Genomic DNA, 26,836 nt, shown 5'->3' with positions numbered 1-26,836 from the left:
CTGCAAAGGTGTTTCTGGAAAGCTGCTCAATGCTGGACAACAAGACAGCAGCGATGGTGCTGACCAAAGGTGACTATGACTAGTAGGTGGAGCTACTGCCAGAAATAATAGATTTAACACCAGAGCCAAATATATTGAACTTGTATCAAAAAGATGGCTTTTAATGTGGATTGTGTCATCTTACTGTTTGTTTTTGTCTTTGCCTTTCTACTAAAGCACTCCTTTATTAGGGAATAAGGAATTCGGTGGCATGACCACACACTGAGCGCTTAAATCTGTGTGCTGACTGAAGTCTGTTTTGCCACATCTCTCCAAGGAGGGTTCAAAGTGGAAAACAAACACAACTGGCAGTATAGAAGAGTGTAACAGTTTTACCCTTAAAACATTTTATTTTCTAACCAGTTTTGTAGTGTGCACAAACAACTGCACTTTGTCCAGACTGGCTCAGTTTGATGAAAATTTGCACATACGTTGTTATTTATTTTACTAAAGTTGAAGAAATGTGTTATAACGATATAACGCTGATTTAGTGGCCGGTGTAGTGCACCTTTTGGGTTTTTGACAGGGCTGTATGATGCTTTCTCATAGGCTGAGGACATGCAGTCACTAGTTATCACAATCTAAATTTGTATTCTTGCGTGATACAGGCCAGTTAAAACATTCAGAGACGAGCTCTCTTCAAACACTCGAAAACGTGGATGCAAATACCCTTAGAGTCCACGTATTTGGTAAATGTGTCACCTCCGACGTGCAAACATGTCCTTCCCTTCAGAGGACTTCAACACCATAATTCACATCTAAAGTTGAATGTATTAATACACACAGTCGGTGTTAGGGTCACTTCAGACTTTTGAGGGGGCTGAACCGGTCCTGTGGTTAAAACTCGATCGAGTGTGTGATTTTCTAGTTGTCTGAATCGTTTGATACGTCACAGTTAGACACAGACAAAATAACTAAAAATACCCCAAAGTTGTCATGGTCCTGGGCCATGTGGGCCCAGTATTCTTAGTTCCTTGTATTTTTGTATTTCGTTCCTTATTTAGGCCATGTTTTCTGAGTTGCCCTGTTGTGTTGTTCCCTAAGTGTTTTCCCTTCATGGCTTTTACCCCCTGTGTGCCCCTCTGTGTATCTGTGAGCCCTCGTCTCTCCTTATGTTTTATTCCATGTTTCCCCTGCCCATTATGTCTAAGTTCTCCCCGTGCTCTCTCTCCCCCCTGTGTGCCCTCTATGTATTGATGAGCCCTCGTCTCCCTTTGTGGTTGTTTCATGTTTCCCCAGCCCGTTATGTCTGTGTTTCCCCGTGCTCTCTCTCCTCCTGTCTGAACCTCTGTGCCTCTACATGTCATGTTCAGTTCACCCCGCCCTGTCTCGTTATGATTATCAGTGTCACCTGTGTTCCCCGTGTGTGCCCACTTTCCTCGTTTACCCTCTGTGTATTTCTGTCTGAGTCTCCCTCTGTTCGGCGTCGCGTTCTCCCTCATGTTGTGTGTAATTCTCCCCGTGGTTCGGTTCCTTGTACAGCTCATGCTTTAGTTTTCCCAGTTTTAGGTTATTTTGTATTACTTCTCGTGGCCAGCAATAAAGCTGTGTTTTTTGAGTTTATCCCCGTGTCTGTGAGTCTGCATCTTGGGTCCTTCTCCTGCCTGCCACACAGCAAACCATGACAGAAGTAACCATAATTTTAGACTAGGAGCCCTTCAATTTGCCTCTTTACGAATCAATTCCACCTACTGAACTCTTGATCTATTTTTGTGAAGATAATAATAATAATAATATGGTATTATGTCTTTTTTTGTCATGTGACTATGATAGCAAAATGTCCTTTTGTTTTTAAACAATTTATTTGGAAAATAAACGACCCATTCCACATCGAAAACATTCTTCATGGCTTTCTTCCACTTCTCAGATTAAATGTCCTTATCTCTCATGGGACCAAACAGTTGTCACATTGGCACTGTGGGGCAAATGGAGAGATCCGTCTCCCAGCGCCTGCTGAAACAAGGACAGCTTGCTTATAATTGCTGGAAAATGTCACCACAGTTGATTACCAGTGATTTGTACTGCTGCAACGGGAATCCAAATAAAATGTAGAGTTGATGAGTGCATCTTTAATGAGACTCATGCATAGTAATGCAGGCATCTCATTCCACTCTATTTCCTCACCTAAATACATGCAAATTCAAGGGACAAGTCAGTGAAAACATAAGAAGCCATGCTAATGAATTAAACAGAGATAGAAGTTTTATTATTTCAGCTAAGTGGAGCTGGTTGGAGCAGCCTTTCAACGCCTCTCTCTGTCTCTCACTAGCAAAGTTGACACAGACAACAAAGTAAAGCTATTTTTCAGCTACAAGCCCGACACAGAACCTGTATCAGTCAGAGGTCCCTTTACTACGGTTCGGAGCCGCGGACCTTCAGTAATAAATCACAGCAATAGTACATTCATGTAGTTGTAAAAAGCATGATAATATATTAAGTAATCCAAAGTATTCAGAATACGTTACTCTCATTGAGTAACGTAACAGAATACGTTACAGAATACATTTTAGGGCATGTATTCTGTATTCTGTAATGGAATACATTTTAAAAGTAACCTTTCCAACACTGCGTACACATGCATAAACACACACACACACACACACACACACACACACACACACACACACACACACACACACAAAGGCACGTCCTGTTAGGCACAATAAAGGACGTATAAAATCTTACCTGCTAAAGGTAAAGAATGATTCATGTCAAGCAGCACATGGTTTATGCTTTTGCTTACAGCACAGACTGTAGCTGAGTACCTTGCACACATATTTTTAACATACACACATAAGATTGCTGCATTGGTTTCAGACTTATATCAGAACACACGGTGGTAGTCCATTTCTGTGATAGTGATCCCTTTAAGCACAGCGCTGTCTTCAACAAGCTGTTGACCTGCTATGCTTTATTTCACACTCACCTGCTTGGATTCACCAACATGTAAATCTGCTCAACTCTAAGGGTCCATCAGCATCTGCTGGGTGCAGGCGGGGAATACAGATACAGCCAGATATGTATTCAGGAAGGCTTCTCACGTCTGCCTCCTAAGAAGCAGCACAACAACTTGGCCACAGCCACAGCAGCTCCGACACTTCCATTCTTCAACTGGATTGATTCTCCCCAACCACTGGCAATCTGACTCATCAATATTCAGAATCAGACTGCCCTAAAATAGCTTCAGCCTCAGGATTTTAACCCTTCGAGTGGAGTGCTGTGATTATGATCGAGAATAAGTCAGAGTCAAGTCAATTCTTGAAGATCTCACAAGGTTTTTTGAGATTTGAGTTAAACGACTGGAGTTACATTTGTTTTTGTAAAACCACTTTAGCAGCCAAATGACATTTTTACTCAGTTTGATCCGTATTAGAAAAATTTATGTCAATTAACATCAACATTTCAGGCTTAGATAGGTACAGATATCCCGATCCATGATTTCATGGCATTAACTAAGATTCAAACAGACGAGTATTGATACTGAGCATGTTGCTCATGACATTAGCAAGTTAAACTTGCAAACCTCTTAAATATGCATGTTTGTATAAATGTGTGATTATAGTGCTTCCCATGAGTAAATCCAACCTGAGGTTTTAACATTTGATGAGTAGACGATGACAAATGTTTGATGAGCAGCCTATCTCAGATGATCATGTGACACTTTAACATGTGCCCAAACAAACCTTTTCTGAGATCATGAACTGGACACTTTTTAGGAACTGCTGTGAAGCTATGGTGACAAAAGGAAGGACCCGACTTTCCCTTTGGTGACATTTAAATCTAAACGGTAATTCCACCCACAGTGGAGGCAAAATATGAAATGAAAACATTCTCAAGAGTCGAGGTTCATCGAGCGCAGTGTGTCTCTTCTGCTCCTTAATTAGAGTGACCAAGGCCAACATCAATTTCTGTTGCAAGCTTACAGTAATTTGACTATCGGCCAAAATGGCCACCAAATCGTTTGGCGTGGTGACACTTGTGTAAGGAGCAATTACAATCTTGTGCACAATGACCCCAATTGATTGTGTTTGTTGTAATGAGTACATTTATAATGAACAATCTGTGTCTCTGTAGATTTTAAACAGATGATTCCTGTAGAGGAGGACGTCCACAGCTTTAGATTACGCTTTGTGCAGCTTGTTAAACGGCACGATTCTTCGTTGCTATTGTACAACTTTGCTGAAGTATCTGAATGTCTTCCTGCGTCCGCTACAGCTCTCAGTCGTGTCAGATCTTTGAAGTGGGGCATCTCTACCTCTGACTGAGCCTCTTCACTCTGTACATCAGAATACACTGGCATCTCAATACTGGATGACAATTTTCCACAGAGCAGCTACATGTGTAGTTCAAACAGAAATGTTGTCCTTTTTTGGAGGGATTTATATCAAAGTCTAAGTCAGTGTTATCCACAAAAAAGTGTGTAAGCTTTTGAATGGGATCTGTTCAAATCTCCCTAATCCTTGACACCAAAATTAAACTGCAATGCTGCAATATTTGATCCTCCACCTTCAGCATAAAAGATTTCAACACACCCAGAAACTGTGTCCATACTGAAAACCACGAGCTTACATCAGCTCTTACCCGATCATGTTGACAGACTGCAATACTTTGAATTTGATTCCTTCTGTCATACGTATGATACTGATGACTACGAGCGATCTAATAGAAATGTTGTCACACAGCATCTCTCCTCTGTAAGCTGTACACAGACTGATACAAATCATAGGGCAGCTGCTGAAAAATGTTGGCAGTAATTCAAGGGCAAACTAAGGTTGTGTCTTTGTAATAGCTTTTGTATGTTTGATACTAGTACCTTCAGTCAGGACTAATGATTTCTGACAAAATATATATTTTACTTTCGTAAAGGAGAAATCTTTTCATATTTTACAATTCTAGTAAAGATGAAATTCTTGCTCTTGAAAGGTCATTTCCCAGACAGGAATCTGCATCACAGCCATGGAGAACCATTTACTTTTTTGAGAAAGTAATTTGCAGTTTTTAAGGAGTTTTCTAGGTGCTCATTTTTACAATGCAGAGGTCCTGACAGCACAATTGTCTTCAATAATAATAATATTAATAATAATAATAATAATAATAATAATAATAATAATAGATCACAGTAGAAACATTTTTAAAATTGGGTTTTTTTGGTGAATTATAACTTAATGACATGATATTGAGCTGACAGACCTCTAGATTACACCTTTAAAAACTATTTCCTTGTTTGGTCTCATCCTTTTCAGCACAACCTCACGTATCTGAATTTACAGTTATGTTTTCATTTTGACAAACTGTATTAACACAATTGATCTAAAATCAGACAAAAAACATAAAATCCGAGTAGAAAAGGTGATATTTTTTACAGTAACAACCACAAACATGCTCCTTGAATCATATTTCATAACTTTAAATGCAAATATAAATTGTTAGTTTTAAAATCATATGTACAAGTTTTGCAAACAACAAAGTTATTTGCAGCCATTTACCTTTTACCTCTTTTTTTAAGTAACCATTTCAAGCCAGTTACAGAACAATCAGCTGTTTTTCAATAAGATGCCACAAATTATTTGTGCCACTCCAAAAACATAATTTCTGTCCACTATAAAGGAAACATCACAGCCTGATGCCTGCAGGTCTGACAGCAGCAGGTGTGTCACTCCTGTTTCTACCTGGAGACAGCAGTCGCCTCATTGTTTTTGTTTTGTTTTTTTATTTGTTGCTCATAAGCAGAGAGGTCTCGCTGCGCTGTCCTTAGACAGTAAACGTGACGAAACTATTGAGAAAAAACCGCCGCGTATATCTTGTTTATCATGACTCTGGTTTTACTGGCCGATCAACACAGTTTATAAACTGGTATATGGCACCTTGTTGCTTTGTCTTTAAGTGGCCATGTGATTGGCTTACCACGACTACTTTATTCTTCCTCAGTCAAACAGCAGCACTCATGCCATTGTTTTGCCCCCTGAGCTCCAGGTGTTGTGCCAAAAAGTGATCGTCGGGCAGAAAGTGATGACCGCCCGCGGGAGCGCGAAGCTGCTTAAAGCTGCAGCGCCCAGATTACTTACAGCTACTTCCTGCAGCTGATATAAGATGCAGTAAGCTGAACACAGCTTCACCCGTCTGCTTGTTGAAAAATAGTAACACGACCGCATTTTCTTGTTAGTAACGGTAACGGCGTTGTAACGATAGGAACAGTAATTAGTTAGATTACTCGTTACTGCAAAAAGTAACGCCGTTACTTGTAACGCCGTTGTTCCCATGACTGGTCACTATAAATAGTAAATGGCCTGTATTTATATAGCGCTTTTACTAGTCCCTAAGGACCCCAAAGCGCTTTACATATCCAGTCATCCACACATTCACACACTGGTGATGAAGCTACATTGTAGCCACAGCCACCCTGGGGCGCACTGACAGAGGCGAGGCTGCCGGACACTGGCGCCACCGGGCCCTCTGACCACCACCAGTAGGCAACAGGTGAAGTGTTTTGCCCAAGGACACAACGACCGGGACTGTTCAAGCCGGGGCTCGAACCAGCAACCTTCCGATTACAAGGCAAACTCCCAACTCTTGAGCCACGATCGCCCTTATGCCACCAAAGTGTCTCAAACCCAAAACTTTGGCAAAGGTGTATGAACTTCTTTTGACCAGTTCGTGCGGGGACTCGATCTTAATCAGAAGGAAAGAAACTGAGTGGCCCTGAACGTCCTCAGGAACTCTCAGGCCCGATGGCAGAAGTGTGAAACATCCAGAAACTTGTCACCCTCCAGTTGCTTTTAACCTAAAGGTTAACTTCGCCTGTCATCATGTGAGTGGTTATGAAACCTGTGCATTTACATAACATTTGGCTGGAGGACAGACTAAATGGAGCTGAAGAAGGTGGAGAGAAGAACAGACAGCACAGGACCATCAATGCATGGCTCTAAATGTGCTCATCGCTGATTGTTAAAACTGGTTTTTACTGCTTGTTTTGGGCAAAACCATTTACCATACTATAGTAAAAGTACAGTACATGGGATACATACACTGTGCATGGGCTGTTGTGAACGTATCCCACTTTGGTCCAAATGTATGAACCACGTCTGTGGTGCCACACTAATTCTTTTAGTTTCTGAGAATTCACTTGTTTCATTCCTCTTTCAATTTCAGTGATAACGCAGGTAACCAGATTTCAGCACAAAGTTGAGTACGGGCATTTATGAAGGTCACTGTATGATTTAGGTGTGTGTGCCCAGCTGCGTTTTGGCTGACCATGAATTTGTATACAGAGTTTGTGAGTGACTTGCCTCGTTATTTTACTGACACGGCTTATCTTTGTGGCACAGAGGCCACAGGACTTATCAGGCACACACCTTTCTATACAGGTCAGTGCCTGAACCTAGGCAACAGCATCCATGCAAACTTTTTTGCACTCCATTCCACTGAACAAACATTGAACATAGTTTGTGTGGTGACTGTGTCAAAGCGTGGCTGCTGTGAGGCGCCACACGCCTGCCCAGCCGTGGGGTCCTGTATCTTGAGCTTTCAGAGACACCTGGAGGTCTTTCTCTCTGTGCCTCTGGCCTCACTTGCCCTTTGAAAAGATGCCATTATATTCACAGTATTCAGGTTTCTGAGCCCACAGTGAAAACAGTTTATACTAAACTGAAACATAGAAAATAACTATGCATAGTTATAGTTTACACTATGCAGTACTGAATCACAACACACAACCAATGCCAGCAAAATCATTAAGGAATAGTGCAACGTAAAAATAAACTGGAAAATATACTTCTGATGTGAGATGGACTTAGATCAAAAACCAGTACTGTATGCAGAGGGGAAGCCAGTATCTGGTTAGCAAAGTGCAAAGGGAAGCTGAAGAGAGTCTAGAGCACGTGTCGAACTCCAGGCCTCGAGGGCCGGTGTCCTGCAGGTTTTAGATGTGTCCTTGATCCAAAACAGCTGGTTTAAATGGCTAATTTACCTCCTCAACATGTCTTGTGGTTCTCCAGAGGCCTGGTAATGAACTAATCATGTGATTCAGGTGTGTCGACCCAGAGTAAGATCTAAAACCTGCAGGACACCGGCCTGGAATTATTATGGGAATTATGGTGTTAAATGCAGAGCTGTAGTCTATGAAGAGCATTTTAACATAATTCCCCCTTCTAGTGTCCAAGTGAGTGAGTGATGTGTGGAGGAGATGAGAGATGGCATCGTCTGTGGAACGATTTGGACGGTAAGCAAACTGTAGTGGGTCCAGTGTGTCTGGTAGTGAAGAAATGATGAAGTCTCTGACCAGGCGTTCAAAGCACTTCATCACTACTGAGGTGAGGGCTACAGGGCGATAGTCATTGAGAGAAGCAGGGTGGGGTTTCTTCGGGACAGGAACAATGATGGACTCTTTGAAGCATGTGGGGATCACCGACTGAGATAAAGAGATGTTGAATATCTCAGTGAACACAGGAGCTAGCTGGTATGCGCAGTCTCTTAGGATACGACCTGGGATGCCGTCTGGTCCTGCTGCTTTCCTGGTGTTCACTCTCTTGAAGGCTCTCCTTACTTCATGCTCGGAGATGACGAGCACGTTTCCGGTGCTGGCAGTATCTTCCTGTCTGCAGCCGTTAGCGCCGCTAACACTAGCATTGTTGGAGACCTTAGCTGCAGCCTCGAAGCGAGCATAGAAAGTGTTCAGCTCGTCTGCCAGAGTCACGGCCGCGTTCGTCATACCGGTTGTTGGTGCTTTATAGTCCGTTATTGTCCTTAGTCCCCGCCACAGGCTCCTAGAGTCACTCTGTTGGAGTTGTGACTCTAGTTTCCTCTCGTAGCGCTGCTTCGCCTCTTTCACCGCCCTCCGCACGTTATATGACGCGGCTTTGTACGGGTCCATGTCCCCCGTCATGAGTCCCGTGTTGTAGGCAGCGGTGCGGGATCTCAGAGCGTCGCGGATGGTTTTATCCACCCACGGCTTCTGGTTGGGAAACGTTGTGATAGTCTTTGTCTCCACGGTATCATCCGCTAGTTTCCCGATGAATCCCACAACCGCTTCCGTAAACACGTTGACGTCATCGTCGGAGGTGTTTCTGAACATGCCCCAGTCTGCGTCATCGAGTGCGTCCTGTAACGCGGCCACCGATTGATCCGTCCAGCGCGCGACCTTCCTCTGAACCGGAACTTCCTGTTTCAGCCTTTGTTTGTATTTTGGCATGAGGAAGATGGCGGCGTGATCAGATTTGCCAAACGGGGGGCGGGATTGTGCCTTGTAGCCGTCCTTGACCGTAGTGTAGCAGTGGTCCAGTGTCCTTTCACCCCTGGTGGGGCAGGTGATGTGTTGATAAAAGTTCGGCGCTGCGCGTTTGAGGTTGGCGCTATTAAAGTCCCCCGTCACAATAAGCGCAGCGTCCCGGTGTTGTGTCTGGTGCTGTGTGAGTGCCTCATGCAGCTCGCATAAGGCGGTGACCGTGTCCGCTTGTGGTGGAATATAAACGGCACTTACAATGACCGATGTAAATTCCCGAGGTAGATAAAAAGGACGACACATGATGGACAGTAGTTCCAGATTTGGTGTGCAGGAGCGTGTGAGAGGAACAACGTTCGCACTGTTGCACCAGTTGTTGTTCACCATTAAACACACGCCGCCTCCCCTTGACTTCCCCGAGTCCCGTGTCCTGTCCATGCGGTGAACCGAGAAGAACTCGGCCGGCTGGATGGCGTGGTCCGGCACCGCTGGGTTCAGCCATGTCTCGGTGAAGCAGAGGAGATTGCAGTCCCGAATGTCTCTCTGGAACTTTATCCTGGCCCTGAGGTCGTCAAGCTTGTTCTCCAGTGACTGGACGTTGGCGAGCAGGATGCTAGGCAGAGGTGTGCGGTGTGCACGAGCTCTCAGCCTGTTCTTGACGCCGGCTCGCTTCCCTCTAGGCCGCCGCCGCTTCCCTTTGTTCTCCCTCGAGATCTCACTCGGCCAGCTCGGATCCGGAGTTACATATGGCACATATGGCACATATGGCAGCATTTGTGCTAATGACAACTTCCTCTGCTTATTCTCTCTTTTACAATACAAACCCATACTGCAGATCGTGCAGCAGCATAGATGTACATGCTGATCTATGTCTCTGTGAAGCAAAGTGCTGCACTTTGAATGATCTTTACACTGTGGCTGCTTCGATTGAGACCTAAAGAGAGATGTGCCCGACTGTATTTTTTCAGCTCTAACAGAGGCAATGAACCAAGCCCAGTTTCATCAGCAGGAGAAACCAGCATGGGAAAGGGGACAATAAAAAAGTACTCAGGACACAACAACAAACTTTTCCAATCAATGCGCTTTCTCACAGAGACAGGGTAAAATTAATTCGCGCCTGAAGTGCCATTGTAGGGTGGAGGTTCAATGAAGAGTAAGAGCTGTTGACAAATACTCTTTATCCTGAGGTCAATGAGGATGGAAAAAATAAGGGCTGAATCAGAGGAATGAGGGGAGGCAGACGAAGGATGAAATGACACAGGAAGCACAGACAAAAGGAGAAAGTCGGAAGGTAGAGGAAGAGCCATGAAGAGGGCGGTAAGAGTGGCGATGCCCTCTCTAAGCATAATGACAGCGTAGCATCACCGGGACCTCTCTGACATTAGTGAAGCTCTCGCTTCCACTTAGCACAGACGTTTTCCTCCGAGCAAGCAGTCGACTCATCCTAATTATTCAGGTCTCACCCTGCTGTCTTTTCCTACTTCCTTTTCTCCGCTGCCCTTTCAGTACCTCCTTAGGACACAGGAAAAGTCAGAATCCACTCCGCGCTCGCAGATTACTTTGGAATTTTAAAAAGGTCTTCTGCTTTTCTTTTTTTTATTCTGTGTGCATAGTCATTTGAACGAGCCAATATTTGTGCTCTGCTAATATCTAGAGCTGACACTTTAGCTTTGTTTAATAGAAATTATGCATTTTTAAATCTCACAAAGTCGCAGTCGTGACGCTAACGGTTCGTGAGGCCAGATAGTGCATTATGTTATTCTAGACACACATAACATTTTACACCTACTACAGTGTTTAACCTAATTAGGGATTTCACAAGCATTGTCCATTCAGGCAGTCGATACCTGCACACGATAGCAAGATAGATATTAGCCAAAACCAAAACCAAAGCTATGCAGGACTAGGATACACATGGCTTTGGTTTTCTGTTCATATTATATTTGTAGTTCCAGCTCATAGTTTCGGTCACTGTGTCTTCCCTGTGTTGCACATCCACTCAGTCGTGTCTCTGAGTCTTTGCCAATGTCTTGTGCTTCCTGTTTTACTTTGATAGTCTTATGTCAGTGTATTCTGTTTTGTTTCCTTTGTCTCATCCTGTCTGATCTGTCCCAGCTGTCCCCCATCATCTCATTGTCTCACCTGTGCATTTAAGCCCTGTGTTTTCCCTTTGTCACATCGTACCCTCACCGTGCTTCTGGTAATGTTCTGGTTCTCTGTCTCCTGGTTTTGTGTTCTAGTTGGAGCCTCATGATTCTAGTTCCTAGTTTAGTTTTCTTGTATTTCATGTTCGAATGTTCTCCAGAAATAAAGCTGCGACCTTTAGTCATTCAGAGTCCTGCGTCCCTGGCATTTGTGTGCTGCAATTTTGTCTTCCAGATTATTGCTACTCCAAATGTAGTCCTGATCTGAATTCAGTCTTAAGAAAAGCACTTAAAAAATTAACTGACAAATTAATTGAGAGAGCGGAAGTAAAAAAAAAAACAGAACTGACTAAGATTATTAGACAAGACCCAAACCTACCTGGTCCTATGTGGAAAAGTATTTGCCCCATAAAACAGATACGTGAATTGCAGTCAAGTAGTTCTCATAACTGGTAACGAGTCTTTCACATTGCATCGAAGGAATTTTGCACATTTCTTTGCAGAATTGCTTTAATTCAGCCACACTGGTGGGGGGGTCCAAACATGACAGGCTTGTCTAAAAGCGTATCAATAGGATTTAGGTACAGACTGTTACACCAAAACCTTCGTTTTGATGGACTTGCTGATGTGTTTTGAGTCATTGTCCTGCTTGAGCTTCAGGGCACGTACTGATGGTCAGACACTCTCCTTCAGGATTTTCTGGTAAAACACAGAATTCATGTTTCCATCAATTACAGCGAATTGTCCTGAAGGAGTAAAGCAGCCCGGACTATCACACTATCAGCACCATGTTTGACTGTCGGTATGATTTTCTTTATTATAAAATACTGCGTTGATTCTGAAAAAAATAAAATAAAATAAAAATCTGACAGTATGTTTGCGCAGCAATTTCCTAATGTTGTAAACCTGCTCAACATTTGGCAATAAAACCCTTTCTGACTCTGTTAGTTTTAGGGCAGATGTAAAGAGACTCAAACCTTCCAAAAAGTTAAAACTTTTGTCTTGTGAGTCCACAAAATATTTTCCCAAAAGTCTTAAAAATCATTAAAGAGGTCTTTTGGCAGATGAGCCTTTGTGCTCTTTTCATCAGCAGCAGTTTCAACCTTCGAACTCTCACATGGATGTTTTTGTCATTGTTGAATCACGAACATTGATCGTAACTCAGATAAGTGAGGCCTGCAGACTTTAGATAATCTGAGTTATTTCGTGACTGCATGGATGAGTCATTGATGAACTCTCATTGCAACTCTTTTGCCACCGTTGACACAACCAGGTTTTTATTACTGATTTACTCTTTCAACAAGGCCCAGGTAGGTTCAGATCATGTTTTTCCAATAATAAATGAAATCATCATTTAAAAACAAATTTTAAATGTTTTTAAATGATGATTTCATTTAGACTTAGGTTACATTTGTGTGTGTGTGTGTGTGTGTGTGTGTGTGTGTGTGTGTGTGTGTGTGTGTGTGTGTGTGTGTGTGTGTGTGTGTTCAAAAAAAGTATCTACTTGTTTCATAAAACTCTGGCGAGAGGTTCCATGCAGCTCTATCACTTAGGTTAAACTTAGGTTACATTTGTCTAATATTCAAGCTGAAAAATGTTATTTTGAAAAAAGTGTAAAAAACAAAACAAAACAAAACAACAAATAAGGAAGGAGGCAAATATTTTTTACTGCACTTTAAAACTGGGCGTCCTGCCGGGTGCCATCAGATCCCCCTTTATAACAACGACTTTTTCTTCATCGACCGTCTTCGGATGTTTCAGAATTTGAACTGAACGTGTTGCTGCAGTGTCTCCACCCTCGTGGCCTTGTGAGCATAAATTATAGATATTTGAAGAGTTATTAAAGCTGGGATGACTGAACGTATGCAGCAGTGAAGCATTGCTCTCCTGCAAACCACAGACAGTATTTGCTAAGAAAATCCAGTAATGTCGTGTTTTCTCTGTTACCCAAGAACAAAGAACTGGTTAAAAGAAAAAAATAAAATTAAAAGAAAAGAAAAAAAATCACAAACATGTTTAACTGTTTTTTTTATTTATTAATAAATTGATCAGGAAATATCAATAACCTACAGTGATGGCTGTCTCACTGCATGCACAAAGATTATTTTAATTTGGAGTAATTTGGATTGCCTGCCTTCCTCTCTCTCTGGTTGTCCTGTCCTATTAGTCTCCATTGTTCCGCCCTCTTAGTATCTTAATGATCCAATTTTTCACCTTCATCCCTTTTATTTTCATTTTCTCTCTCTCATCTTTTCAAACTGTGCCTCTCGTCTCTGCTTGTCAGGGGACATATAATTTCCCACGTTGTTTTCTCTCTGGTCCCAGACTTTCATTGAGTAGTGTCTGCAAGACTCAATTAAAGAAAGAGAGAGAGAGAAAAAAACAAAGATTAACAACACACTTTTTTTTTACCCACAATGCCCAGGGGGCTCAATTTATCTCGAGGAACGCTCAGCTTGAGAAAAAAAAACTGTGATTGACACCTCTAACCTTCATTGGGGTGTAATCTCCATCTTTAGCACTCGGAGATCTAATTAATTAGGGGGAATCTCATTTCCTCACTAATGCAACTGGACAGAGGCATGATAGAGGAGTGGAAGGCAGGAAGAGGAGGAGGATGAAGAGAGGAAGGACTGAGATGAAGACGGAAAATAAGAGCGCCGTATTTCATCAATGCCCGTGAACGGTGTTCACCTTGTTCATTTCAGGGAAGAACAAGAGAGAGTGAGGTGGTTGGGTTCACACCAACTACACTGTATTGATTACAGCTGCCAGACGTCTGGCTACTGGCCATGGGAGACACTGCAGTAACATTCTTTATAATGGGATCTCTTGGTAATGTACTCATGTGTTTCACTTTCTTCTCTAGGCTTCGTTTCTCAGTTAAAAGCCATCACGTATGCGTGAGCAAGTGTGACTGTAATTGGTTTTGACTTCTTGCTGCTTCACAGGCAAAACTGACCTTTTTTAAACCACTTCGATCCAAATGAAGGGACTAAAAACAGGTAAGCAAACAAATACATAAATGGATACCTTTAAAACATAATAAGGGGGAGTGGTTACAGTGAGCCTGAACACTATCAGTTTATCTTATATAAATGGATGCATGAACACATCCAAAGGTAAACTGCACAAATGCTGCGTACACAGTACATACCAGATACTACAACTGAAGTTAGGGGAGCAGACGCTGCATCCATGTGCCAAGAATGAATATGCCAGATATTAAGCTTCCCCTCCAACCCAAACTGTGTTCTGCTTATTGTTATATGACCTTTACTGTGGCGAATGATGGATGTGCTGAGACTGTTTCCTCATCCGTTTGTTGATGGGTGAAGATGTCTCTGCCCGCCCCTTAAAGTTGTACAACTCACAGACGTGACGTTAACAAACAGATAAGAAATCTACTGTGTACTGCGATTTTGCTTCCAGATTATTAATGTAGTCCCAATCTCAATTCATTTCAGATATTGAAGGAGAGCAGCGCGTCTATACGGACAACGGACACGCGTTCAGGCTAACACAGCTTTACCTTGATTACAGTAATCAGTCTCAAAGATCAGCATATTAATCACTAACAAAACTATCAGGGAGTGGAAAGCTGCCCCCTTATCTCAGATGCCTCCAACTTTTCTAAATTCATTGAAATTTGCTTCAGAAGGTATTCAACAGGGATTTAACGAGGAAATACGAGACCTCTGAATATATTTCACGTTACCTGTGGTCCAGACTGGCTGTAGTTCACTCAGGTCTTTATACTGAGGCCAGTTTTATAAGAACTCTAAATTACTTCCACAAAACTCTCAAAGCTTGTGGCTAAAGACAGCCCTGAAAAACATTTCAGTAAGCAGTGAATACAAAGTGCCTTGTAGTCATTGTTGCAGCTATGAATAAAATCACTCTGTCGCTTCTAAATTTGTTCTCCATTCTGCCACTCATGATCACGTTAGCTCTCCTCCACTCTCATTTCTCTATTAAGTTGCATCTCCTAGCACATACTGAGCCAGAACCTTCTGATGGCGTCTCTTTCTTGCCAGCCAAAAAGAGCTGAACCTGTTCGGATTCCCGCGCCCTCAGAGAACCTACACGTGAGTAGGGATGGGGATCGTTTAGGTTTTATCCGATACCAGTACCAAACCGGTACTTTTGAAACGGTGCCGGTGCTTAAACAGTGCTCGAACCGGTGCTTAATGAATGGAGAACACAAAATTGGTCCAAAAACCTCTCATGTTTAGCTGTTTTTTGTAAAAAGATAACAATGTTAGCCTTTTCTGCAGCTATAGCGGATTTATGGTATCACTCTTGGCTGGAAGCAGTGCTTAAACAATGGAAAAAACACAAACTTTGTCCAAAAACCTCTCATGTTCAGCTGTTTTCCACTTTTTCTTTGGTCATTTTAGCCTTTTTGCTGTGCTCAGTGTGAGGTCTCGCAGCAAGCTATCATACGGCGCATTTCTGGGCTTTTAAAAAAAACGCTATGCGTCTCCAGGTGTTTCATCGGATTTGAGGTGTTTCCTCCTTTGACAGTATCACAGTATCAGCTTAAAGCACTTGTTGCTGCTGAGTTTGCATATTTTGCTGTGAAGTACAGCCAGACTTTTGACCGCTTCGCCTTGGGCATTTTTAATCTGTAGCTCTGCTCTAAAAGAACGTACGTACCTGGGCCCGCCTACTATCCTCGGAAACGTAAAATGATTGGCTAGAATTCAAAGTGTATCACAGCTCAGGAAAAAAAAAGCACCGAAATAAAGCACCGAAATGTGCTCTGCTTTTCGGTCTGGTTACTACCGTTTATGACAGAACCGGTGCCATCATGGCACCGGACACCGGTACCCATCCCTACACGTGAGTCCATACCGTCCTGCATCTGTCTTTGTCCGACTCATCTACTCACACCTTACCAATCTGCAGATCATAATAGGAGAATGAAGGGAGTTTATAAACTGAAGTGTACATCAAATCTGCTGTAATGAAATCTTATTAATGTGTTCCCTGTGCTGTATTATTTGCATATAAATGACATAATATAATAACTCTCTCCGGCCTCTACCTGGGAGGAGTAAATATTTCTCTGTCTGCTTTGTCTCGTTGCTGTGACACGAGGAAACGAGATGCTAATTGAAGAGAGGCAACCATCTTTATGTGACGACTGACATTCAATTATGTTCGGGAGATCAGATTAGGTGGTGGCCCCAGAAATGTTTGAAAACAACATTTTGCAGAGCGGCAACTCTGAAGGCGGCCAAGGATGTAATTTGAATGGCTGTTTGAGGCCTGCGCTGAATGGTGCTGCTCTGAATGGAATCACTATGCTATGACCTGCGAGTAATTGGATGTCCACAGTGAAGTGTTGACAGAGAAGGGGAGGCAAGGCTGATGGGAAAAAACAGAGATAGACAGTAAGGCGGCGAGAAGAGAGAAAATAACACAAAATGAAAATAACCAAGAAAACAATGTGATGTACATGACAGCATAGGGAGAAGGGAGCGACGGGGTGGGGGGAGTGCAGGGGATCACAACAGTGGCGATGGAGAAAACGAATGCAGTTTCCCCTTAAAGTGGAACCTGCCAAAGTTTCAGGTTTCATTCATCCCAACACACCGGCATGTAGCCACTCCAGCCACAGAGCCAAATAAGCCATTAGACGGGATTCGCTTTCTTATCAGCCGAACGCTGTCAGGAAGCGTGTTGCCAAGGTCGCGCTAAACAAACACCGGGTCGCTTTACTTACAGCCGCCATTGCTTTCTGCACTGATCAGGGATAAGTGTGTGCATCCATTTACCTGTCACTTGAGATCTGCACTAGTTAAGCATAACAGAGTGAATAATGACATGTAAACACATTTACAGCACAGGTCCTAATCTCAGTGCTGACAGTGCCCAGCACATAAACCGTCACGTCAACAGAGACCAAATGAGTTCGTTACCAGGCCTCTGGAGTAGGGCTGCCACGATTAGTCGACTATCAAAATCATCGACGACTGATTTAATAGTCGACGCGTCGTTTGAAGCTTTGTAAGATCACAAAAGACGCAGGAATAAGTGGCAGGATTTAAGAGTGTAATAACGGACTGAAACAGAAGATGGCAGCACTGCATGTACAAGGATGCCAGCTGCCGTTAAACCCCGAAGAAGAAGAAGCTGTGTCCCAGAATTCATAGCGCGGCCCAGCGCAGTTTCCAACAATGGCGGCAGCTAGTTAGTTTTAATGTTACTCTTATTATTCTTTCTGGGTCACAAAATAAACGTTTAACATATTTTCAGGCAGGAATGTAGCTGTGTAAACCTCAAATATCTGCTCAGTTTATCAGGACACCGCATATTTTCAAAAGCGCTCCGACGTTTTCGGAGACGTCTGTTACCCACTAGCTCGCTACTCAGGTTAAACATGATATATGAGTCACTTAGATAACTTAAAAATGTTGTTGTTTGGCTTTTTTCAGTATTTCATTTGTTCCTGAGTAAATCGGTTTGGCTGAGATTAAAGTTATAGTTTTTACACAGCTGAATAAACGTCAAGCAGACAGCTGATTATCAGAAGTGTGAGATGCTCGAGAATTTACTCCGGTGTCCTGTTATATTTTAGATAGCAAGGAGTTTATTAAACTTCACCGAAACAATCTGCAAATGTCATTAAAATTTAATAAACTATCATCTTGTCTTTATTTTTAGTTAGCACCTTAAAAGCTTAAAGCTGTAAGCTAATGATAGTTATATAAGAGCAGATGCTGCTGGTGCAATAAGCTGTACGTTTTACGTCCAATGGATGATGATCTGATTAGTCGACTAATCGCAAAAATAATCGGTGACTAGTCGACTATCAAAATAATCGTTTGTGGCAGCCCTACTCTGGAGAACTTCAAGACATGTAGAGGAGGTCTTTTAGCCATTTAAATCAGCTGTGTTGGATCAAGGACACAAAACTGGCCATCGAGGCCTGGAGATCCCCACCCTGCGTAGACTCGATGCTAATCAAATTTATTTTCCACTCTCATTTTCAGAGCAGTCAAAACAGTTTTCAAAAGTACTTTTAAAATGAAATTTACCTTAAAAATGGGAACTGTTAAGATGTGCCTTAATTTGGCTGATTCACCAAACATAACACATCAAGAAGCGAAGTTTCATTTATATCACTGCAAACATCACAATTCAGTGGCAATACACACACACACACAAGCAGACATCCTCTTCCCTCCATGTAATTCACCTTTGTAAGACATGAGAGGGGCGAAGGGGTCGGTCAACTCTATCGATTGGCTATCCTGAGCAGTGACAGCTCCCAGATTGGCCGGAGAGCATTAGGGAGTCAGAAAGTCACACTGCCATTAGCAGTCTGTCCTCTCCGGTTACAACCAGCCAGCACACGGACACTCCATGGACTAAAAGAGATCAGAATGACTGGTGTGTGTGCCCTGTAACAAATATATTCAAGCCAAAAACACTGGGAACCCTTCTCAGTTTTCTTATTTCATTACTTCTGAGAACGTCTCTGCCTGGTGTCTGTAAGAAGACGTCCCTAGAATAGAAAACCGTATACACACATCTCTACTTACACTGTTCAAATGCATTCAGCGTAACTCAGAACACAGTATAAATAAGACTAAACCAGAAATGCATCAATCGATTAGTTGGTTGCCACAAATATGATGGATGAGCAGCTGATCGGCCTCAGAGATATATCTCTCCAAAACTGTAACAAATACCAAACAGCTTATCTAGCATAACACATGCGCTAAAGTGAAATATACTGTCCATCCCTTCTCTTCTGCTTGTCTTTGTCAAGGTCGTGGGGCCACTGGAGACTATCCCAGCTACCACAGGGTGAGAGGCGGGGTACGCCCTGGACAGGTCCCCAGTCTGTCACGGGGCTAACACACAGACAGACAACCATTCACACTCACATTCACACATATGGGTCATTTAGATTCATCAGTTAACCTAACGCCGTGAACTGCATGTCTTTGGACTGCGGGAGGAAGCCAGAGTACCCGGAGAGAACCCACGCAAACATGGGTGGTGCATGGGTACCACTCCGGTGGTCTCAGAATTTCGTGTCTGGCATTCACAGATGATGTGGTTCTGTCGGCTTCATCAGGCGGTGGCCTCTAGCTCACATTGGAGCAGCGCCAAGAGTCTGAGAGTGAAGCAGCGGGAACAAAAATTGGCACCTCTAAGCCTGAGGCCATGGTCCTCAGCTGAAAAAGGGTGGCGTGCCCAGCCAGGATTGGGGGACGAGTTTCCACCCCAAGTGGAAGAGTATCTCAGGGGCTTGTTGACTGAGGGGAGAGGGGAGCGTGACATCGACAGACGGATTGGTGCTGCAACTGTAGTGATGCAGACGCTGTACTGGTGAAACGAGCTGAGTGTAAAAGCGAAGCTCTCAATTTAACGGCCAACCTATGTCCCTACGGTCATCTGTGGTCACAAGCTCTGGGTAGTGACTGAAAGGAGAACATCCGTTAGATGTTCTGGGAATCTGTCACTGTGGGAGGCCCCAGGGCAGACCCAGGACATGCTGGAGAGATTATAACTCTCAGCTCTCCTGGGAGAGGGAGGTCTGGGCTTCTCTGCCTTGGCCGCTGCCCCCCCAGCAGCCTAATGCTAAAGATGCCCCAGATGGATGGAAATGTATTGCAAATCATTTTCAGCGTGATTTTATTTGTTTTGAAAAGCTTTGTCCACTAACTAGAAGCATTTTATTTTATAAAATATCGAGTTTTATGATGAGCACATATTTATGACTTACAGCTCTAAAAGACAGAAAACTGGTAGGTAAGACTCTAGATCCAGTCCTTCACAGCAAAAAGAGCCAAATCAGTACACCTGATTAAAATTCAGATGTGAGTTTGAAGATTTCAGTGCACCCCTTCCTGCCGTCCGCCACCTTTGCAGGTTTCTTTGCTTTTTTCTGATTCAAATTTCTGCTCCTTTAGTTCACAAGCCTTTAAAAATAATGTGCTGCAGTACAGCTGTGACAACGGGAGGCAGTGCATGAAAGCACAGCTGACTGATGAAACTATAGTTAGACTGATAAATGAGATGGTGAGATTATTTTTTTGTGCAGGATGAAGGATCAGCAAGAACATGTGCGCAGCATGAAGCGCCACTATCTCACAAGGTGTTTTGTTTTCTCTGAACAGATAATTTATTAATTTAAGCTTATCTGAGCTATTCTTACCGACAAACACTCATAGATGTGCATGCTGAATCGCACAGAGGAAGAAAACACATCGACAGTCTCGTGCTCGCCTTCATGGAGACTAAGGAAGGTGGAACCCTGTATTGATTAGCATCCAGTGACGTGCAGTTTTGATGTGTACCGTACGAATAGTGCTTGAGTCTTGTAGTAACTGCACTCTGCACGGCCAGCAGGTGAAGAGGGACATATTTGCAATGCAGACTCATTAACAGTGATTTCCATGTAAATCCAGTGAAAAATACAAAAACTCTTTGATCTTTTCTAACTTAAGAAAATGGCCTCATCCCTGCAGCATTACCAGCCGTCAGAAATTACAGCCTGCCATTGATCCAACAACCTCGCGTGTCAGAATAATATTAGACGGCAAGGGGAGACATGTCTACAATAAAGTGAGGAGAAAAACAGAGAGTGCTGGAATAAATGTGCATATCAAGACAGGATTTTACGCCTCAGAGAAAGCACTAGAGGCAAAATCAAACTGATTTCAATGTGACGAAATTGATTTTCTCTGGATTGCTTTTTGCTTCCCTGGGGCAGGTGAGGTGTCTATCCAAATACACTTATAGCGCCACCTGAATTATGTCTGAGGAATTTGAAGAACATAGGGAATATTTTTGTTTCTCCTATCCATTTGGTGTTTTGCCTTTGTTGCAAAGCAGAATATTGCAGACATACAAAAGACATACTGTATTTAAAAACTATATTGGCAGATGGAGCTAAACTGCATCGAGCTGGCGTCAGAGTCATGACGACGTGCTAAAGTGGCTGCGTCTAAATTTCGTCAGACCTCGATATGGACAGTTTTAAGGTACCCTTTCTGCTCTTCCATCTGCCCTCTTTTCAATCATATATGTTGTTTTAGGCTTTTCATGTGACTATTAATACCACAAAGAGCTCTCACATACATATATTTGTCATGATTTGTTTATTATAGAAATAAACTTGTTTCACTTCTTTTTCTTTGAGCCCATTTAAACGTTTTCGAGGACTCTGACGATCCTGCACGGCAGCATAAAACTGACTCATTGCTTCAAACATCAGAACACTTGAATGCTATGCTCTCTTTTACACGACTTCTTAGAATCCTTCCCTCCGAGTCCAAGTTCTTTAACATTTGTTGATCAAAATAAGTGCAAATCAAGTGCATTACATGATCTTTTCAAAGACCTATAACCTATCATGCACATGGAGAAATGCAGTATTAATGACCACCAAGGCGTTAAAGCTTAAAGCTGAAATAATTGTATTTCCAACTGGACTTCAGCTTTACATATGGACGCGAGTTAGTTTGAGTTGCGTTACTGGTTATTTTACAGTACATGCTACGAAATTCAGGAGTTTAAAAATGAAGAGAAAAGGTGAAAAATTCTGCCTTCTTCAAAGGCATTCAGCTGCTTTTTTGAACATTAGCCTGTTAGTGGTGTAATAAATCTTGGCTGCAGACATTAGAGAAGCAGTGTTATTGTTGCTGTTTTTTCTACACTCTACTGGAGCATTATCTTTTGAAATATCCTGGAAGTCTCACTTTCATCCTCCTATTACACCAGGAAAAACCACCAGCTGTGTATCTCTTGGATGATTTCTTATTCACCTCACAAAAGCAGCAACACTGCACACTGCATCGATTACATCTCATTTCATCCTCCTTTTAATTAATTAGGCTTCTATTAAACGGTCTACTGTAGCTCAGGGATTGGCTCATCAGGGCAGTTAGTCACCACGGCTCCAACAGTTCCGGATGGGAGGTTTTTAGCTTTCGGGATGTTGGACACCACCAGAGTCGACGGATGAGTGTGTATCACCTCAATTAAACTATTCGCTAAGTGTCTGACAACAGCTAATATTCCTCTTCCACCAGCGGAGCCAATCGATGTTCTGGCATTCGTCACCCTGCTGGAAAAGCAATCATCCCGTTGTGTCGCTCTGGTTTTACGGGGAAATGGAAAGGCGCTCGTCTAGCTACTGCGCCTGCTAGCTGGAACGCGCCGGTGCTCCCTCACACAAAGGCACACACAAACACCGAAGCGGCTTACACGACACACAGACACCGACTACGTGGTTTCTTGAGTCTGCCGGCAGCACAGGCGACACGTTGGGAATGAATGGATGCTTCGTTTCAGAAACTCCAGTGACACGTTTAAGCCTCGTGACAACTTCCTGACCACCAACACCACACCGCTGAGTACCGCTCAGTGCAGAGGCCCACACCACAAACACAGGAACAGATTTGCCGAGTTAACCCACCTCTCTGTCAAGTAACGTGGGAGCTATAACTGTGACGATGTCTCCTCTTTCTGCATCAATGTAGAACATGTTCGGGGAAGGTTTGTCTGGAGACTGTTTGACGATGTTGTAGCGCAGAACGGCGTTGTCTGTATTCGGGTCGTCCGCGTCAAACGCCGTCATTGTCATCACTGTGGTTCCTGGGGACGAGATTAAAGGACCAGGCTGAGTCAGAACTGAACATTTGTCTTTACTCACTAAGAAATGAGCAAATAAGAACAACAAGAGAAACACATTTGATTAAAATACCCTGAAATCAGTCTCAGGTAAACATTTGGCAATATGTTAAACTACAGGAGTCACAGGAACTCTACTAAATTTTTATTTTTGTTTTTACAATTCTTCTTTTTCCAACTGTGAAATGTATTTGTCATGTAGGCAAGTTCTTATTTTGACAGAAAAGGATGCAGGATCCAGAAACCTGCAAGAAACACTGACGGAAGGTTAACAGACACTAAACTAAGGAACGAATGGACTTTACCGTCACACGGGGAACAGATGGAGCTGGCAGGAAACACTATCAATGCAGTTACATGGGAGGAAGTAAAAGTGAATACAAATCACAGAAGACAATTAAATAGCAAAGTAAAAAAAAGTAAACTTAAAACAACAAAAGGAAAACTCGGACATAAAAAGCAAACACTGATCATATTAAGGAAATAAATACATGAAAATAAACAGAAAAGAATTAAGTCAGCAGAATTTTAAAATCCAAACACTCAAAACTCAAAGACCGTGACAGTATTCTGGGATGTTGTTGTGCTAGTAAAACTGAATGTAACTCACCTAATCTGCAATTAACAAAACATCACCTACATGATGTCTGTTATCAGCTGAATTCGATATTTTATATTGTTAGGAATCCCAAAATGATATTAATCATGGGAGTAGATGGTTGAAAAGCAATATTTCAAGCTGCTCCTGCCGTGACAGCTGCTTAAAAAGTTACCCTTTGCTATTAATGTGTTTTCTTCCTCGTGTCAGCTCTAACAGCAGGGTGTACTTTATTTGGTAATGGGAAGAAAAATGGAAATCCTGCCCTCCACAGCTGAGCTAAAATAGGAGGCAATCCTCGACACACCCTCAGCCCTCAATCTCTGTCTCCTTTCGGTGATGAGATACACTCGCACCAATTCAGAGGGACACGCGCTCCATCCACACATGTGCGCGAGCAGCAGCAGAGATTTATGCATCCATGCATGCACACAAACTCAATCAAATATAGAGCGTACACGGTTGTGTGTCTGAACGGAGTTTTCCATTTCTCCAGTGCAGGCAGACGTGTCTATTAACTCCACTCAATCCAGTCCTCTGTGTTGTTGTTGTCCTTGGTATGATTTCAACACCACCTTGTTTCTTTTTATTTTTTGTGACGTGAAAGTATTCATTTAAATAATGGGATTGTAACATTTAGCAATATTACACTATAATAATTCTTAGTGACTCAAACAGTCTGGAGGATGACGTGATTATGTTTTCGGAGGTAAATGAAAACAGAAATTTATGAAGCTTTCTTTTTTGATATTGACAAACTCGGCTTTTGTGTGTTTCTTGGCAATAAATCCCTTCTGATTCTTATTTGACCCACAGATTTAATAAAACATTCCCATAAGTGCTAAATAACAGCATCGCGCTGCACGGCTCATGAGCATCGATCTCGTTTCATGCCTCTTCTTAATACCCGACACTACTTTGCCACACTGCATTAGCCAAACTACTCAAATAAGACACAAAAGAGCTAATGGAAAATATGCAAAGTCTACACTAAGTAAAAGTGGCTCAGGAGCAAATGTCTTTAGTCCAGTTGAAGGTAATGAAGGGCAAAGAGGTGTGACTTTTATCCATCTGGCATTTGCACTTCAAGGTGAACCTGCTAATGGTTAAGTAAACCGCTAATCCTCCCTCTGCAGTATAATTACACCGTCCCATCTCCCTCATTACCTGCACTCTGTTCCACTTCACCGTTTAGAATGAGCGCACACAAACACACATGATGGCCAACGTGAGCATGCACGGTTTTGCACACAGCCACACCAACCGGACGCGAATTAGAGCATTGTAAACGTCGACTAAATTGGTTATCTTGAGCAGATATCGGTGAATTATGTTCTCATTCTCCTGAAGGTCTCTTGAACGCAGCACAGTCGTACTCCGTGTTTTATGTGATGTCAGAGGCAAGCTGACCTTCTCAGTGATTACTGTCTTCATCAGATACCATAATTCCTCTCACAAATGAGCATCATGTAACCAGTACGCATTCATCAGTGCAGGATGCAACACAGCCATTAGCATCAATCAGCTGGTGATAAACATCTAGTATTCTGTAATAGGACAATGGGACTATGCTTACCTCTAACACTGATGCCTGTTAAATCATACGATACCATGTGGGCAGCGTCTGTGAAGAGTCATTGGCCTCTCTTTATAGCTTTATCCTCTAGCAGGAGCCGAGCTCAATCAATCCTAACTGCATTGGATAGCTACATGGATGTGACTGCACAGGACTGCCATTACTGCTATCACTTGAACCCATCTGCTTTGCTGCGGATGACAGCAGCTCAGACTGCATGTAGAAAGAAATCATAGAATTAAGATGCAGACTGCAGAGTGAGCGTAAACACTGTGTAATGCATTTCTATCAAGTTTCAGAATGATGATTGGCCCAGTCCACAAAAACAGAGAAGAAGAAGCAGCGGGGCTTTGAGGTAAAAGATTAACAATACACACACGAAACGAAGCGAAACCAGATACACATGTTGTGGATTGATTTCATCACACGGGCTCGTGAGACAATGTGCCGTTGCGTACAGCTAGCTGCTATATCTTTCTCAAACACCAAGGGAAATCAGCGGGGCCGCCAGATCTGTGCTCGCCACCAGGGAACTGACAGAGTCAAGAGTCAAGATGAAGCAAGAGAACATAGACGAGACGAGACAGGAGAATAAATGTGATTTTAGTACGAGTGTGAGCTGTGTATTACACTGCAATCGCATGAACACAAGCGATAGGAATTATTATTTTTTAGTTATTTAATATGTCCGGTGGAGATTCGAGAACCAGAAAATGGATTTAGATTAATCACAGTCAAGTGACTGAAAAAGACCAAGAGCTGACCCTTTCTATTCTCAGGCCTGAATGAGATCAAAGAGTTCAAAGATAAATTGTGTTATCCAAAATCAATTTAATGGTGCAAAGAATTAGAGCCACATATTCAGACGGAGAACGCGGTGAAGAGATGGCAGCACAGATAAGAGTGCACGAGAGTACAAAGCACGACTTCGATTTTAAAGCTGGATGTGAAAACTTTATCCACTCTGTGATGGATGCTTGTTAGAAATACTTCATAGGCACCGTCACATTATTGAAATCAGTTATATTCTTAGATAACTTCTTAATTTGAAAAAATAAAAAGATTTTTAGTAAATTTAGCAAATTAAAAGTGTTTACTGTGGTTCATTTGTCGTCTTTAAATGCCACCATGATGGTAACGATGCTGAAGGCGTAATATTAACGTCATTCGCAGTGGTCACAGTTGTTTTGTGGGTCACATGATGAATCTGACCGACTGCGCGATTATTAACAAGCTGAAACGAACAGAAAACTCTTTAATCTTGTGCATCTTCTTCTTTCCTGCTTCATTTTAAAGCCCACACCTTCCTCTTGTCATCCTCTCCCTGCCCTCACGTCTGCAGGTCCCAGCGCTCTTCATGCCAGCCCCGCCTACTCACTTGTCAAACAAATATATACACACACACTTTTGCCGTACTCCTCATTATTTACTTGTCTCTGTTCCCCTTGTGTGTTCATAACATTCTAGCTTTTTATTGTCTTGTTATTTTGTTTTACTGTGTTTTTCTGCACTGGACTGAGCTTCTGCATTTGAGCTTTTGAACTGTCAGTGTGGACCCTCCTCTTTTTTTAACATTACTTTAACTCACATTTGTATCCACAGTC

The 26,836-nt window shown here is 42.6% G+C and overlaps 1 protein-coding gene across 1 annotated transcript in view; it reads right to left on the bottom strand.

Annotated features, from left to right (window-relative positions):
• cdh13 (cadherin 13, H-cadherin (heart)) overlaps positions 1–26,836 on the bottom strand; it is a 409,102-nt gene that overhangs the window by 108,672 nt on the left and 273,594 nt on the right. The window contains exon 8 of the mRNA XM_085281498.1: positions 22,844–23,022. Coding sequence (XP_085137624.1) covers positions 22,844–23,022 — 179 coding nt within the window. The remainder of the gene's footprint in view (positions 1–22,843; positions 23,023–26,836) is intronic.

The sequence above is a fragment of the Mchenga conophoros genome, linkage group LG7 (genome assembly GCF_057382185.1).
Source record: "Mchenga conophoros isolate Kocher_MC1m ecotype Shallow Benthic linkage group LG7, M_conophoros_male_GT1.1, whole genome shotgun sequence".
NCBI classification, from domain to species: domain Eukaryota; kingdom Metazoa; phylum Chordata; class Actinopteri; order Cichliformes; family Cichlidae; genus Mchenga; species Mchenga conophoros.
Note: the sequence above shows the minus strand (reverse complement) of the source record. Positions and strands in the feature narration are given on the sequence as shown.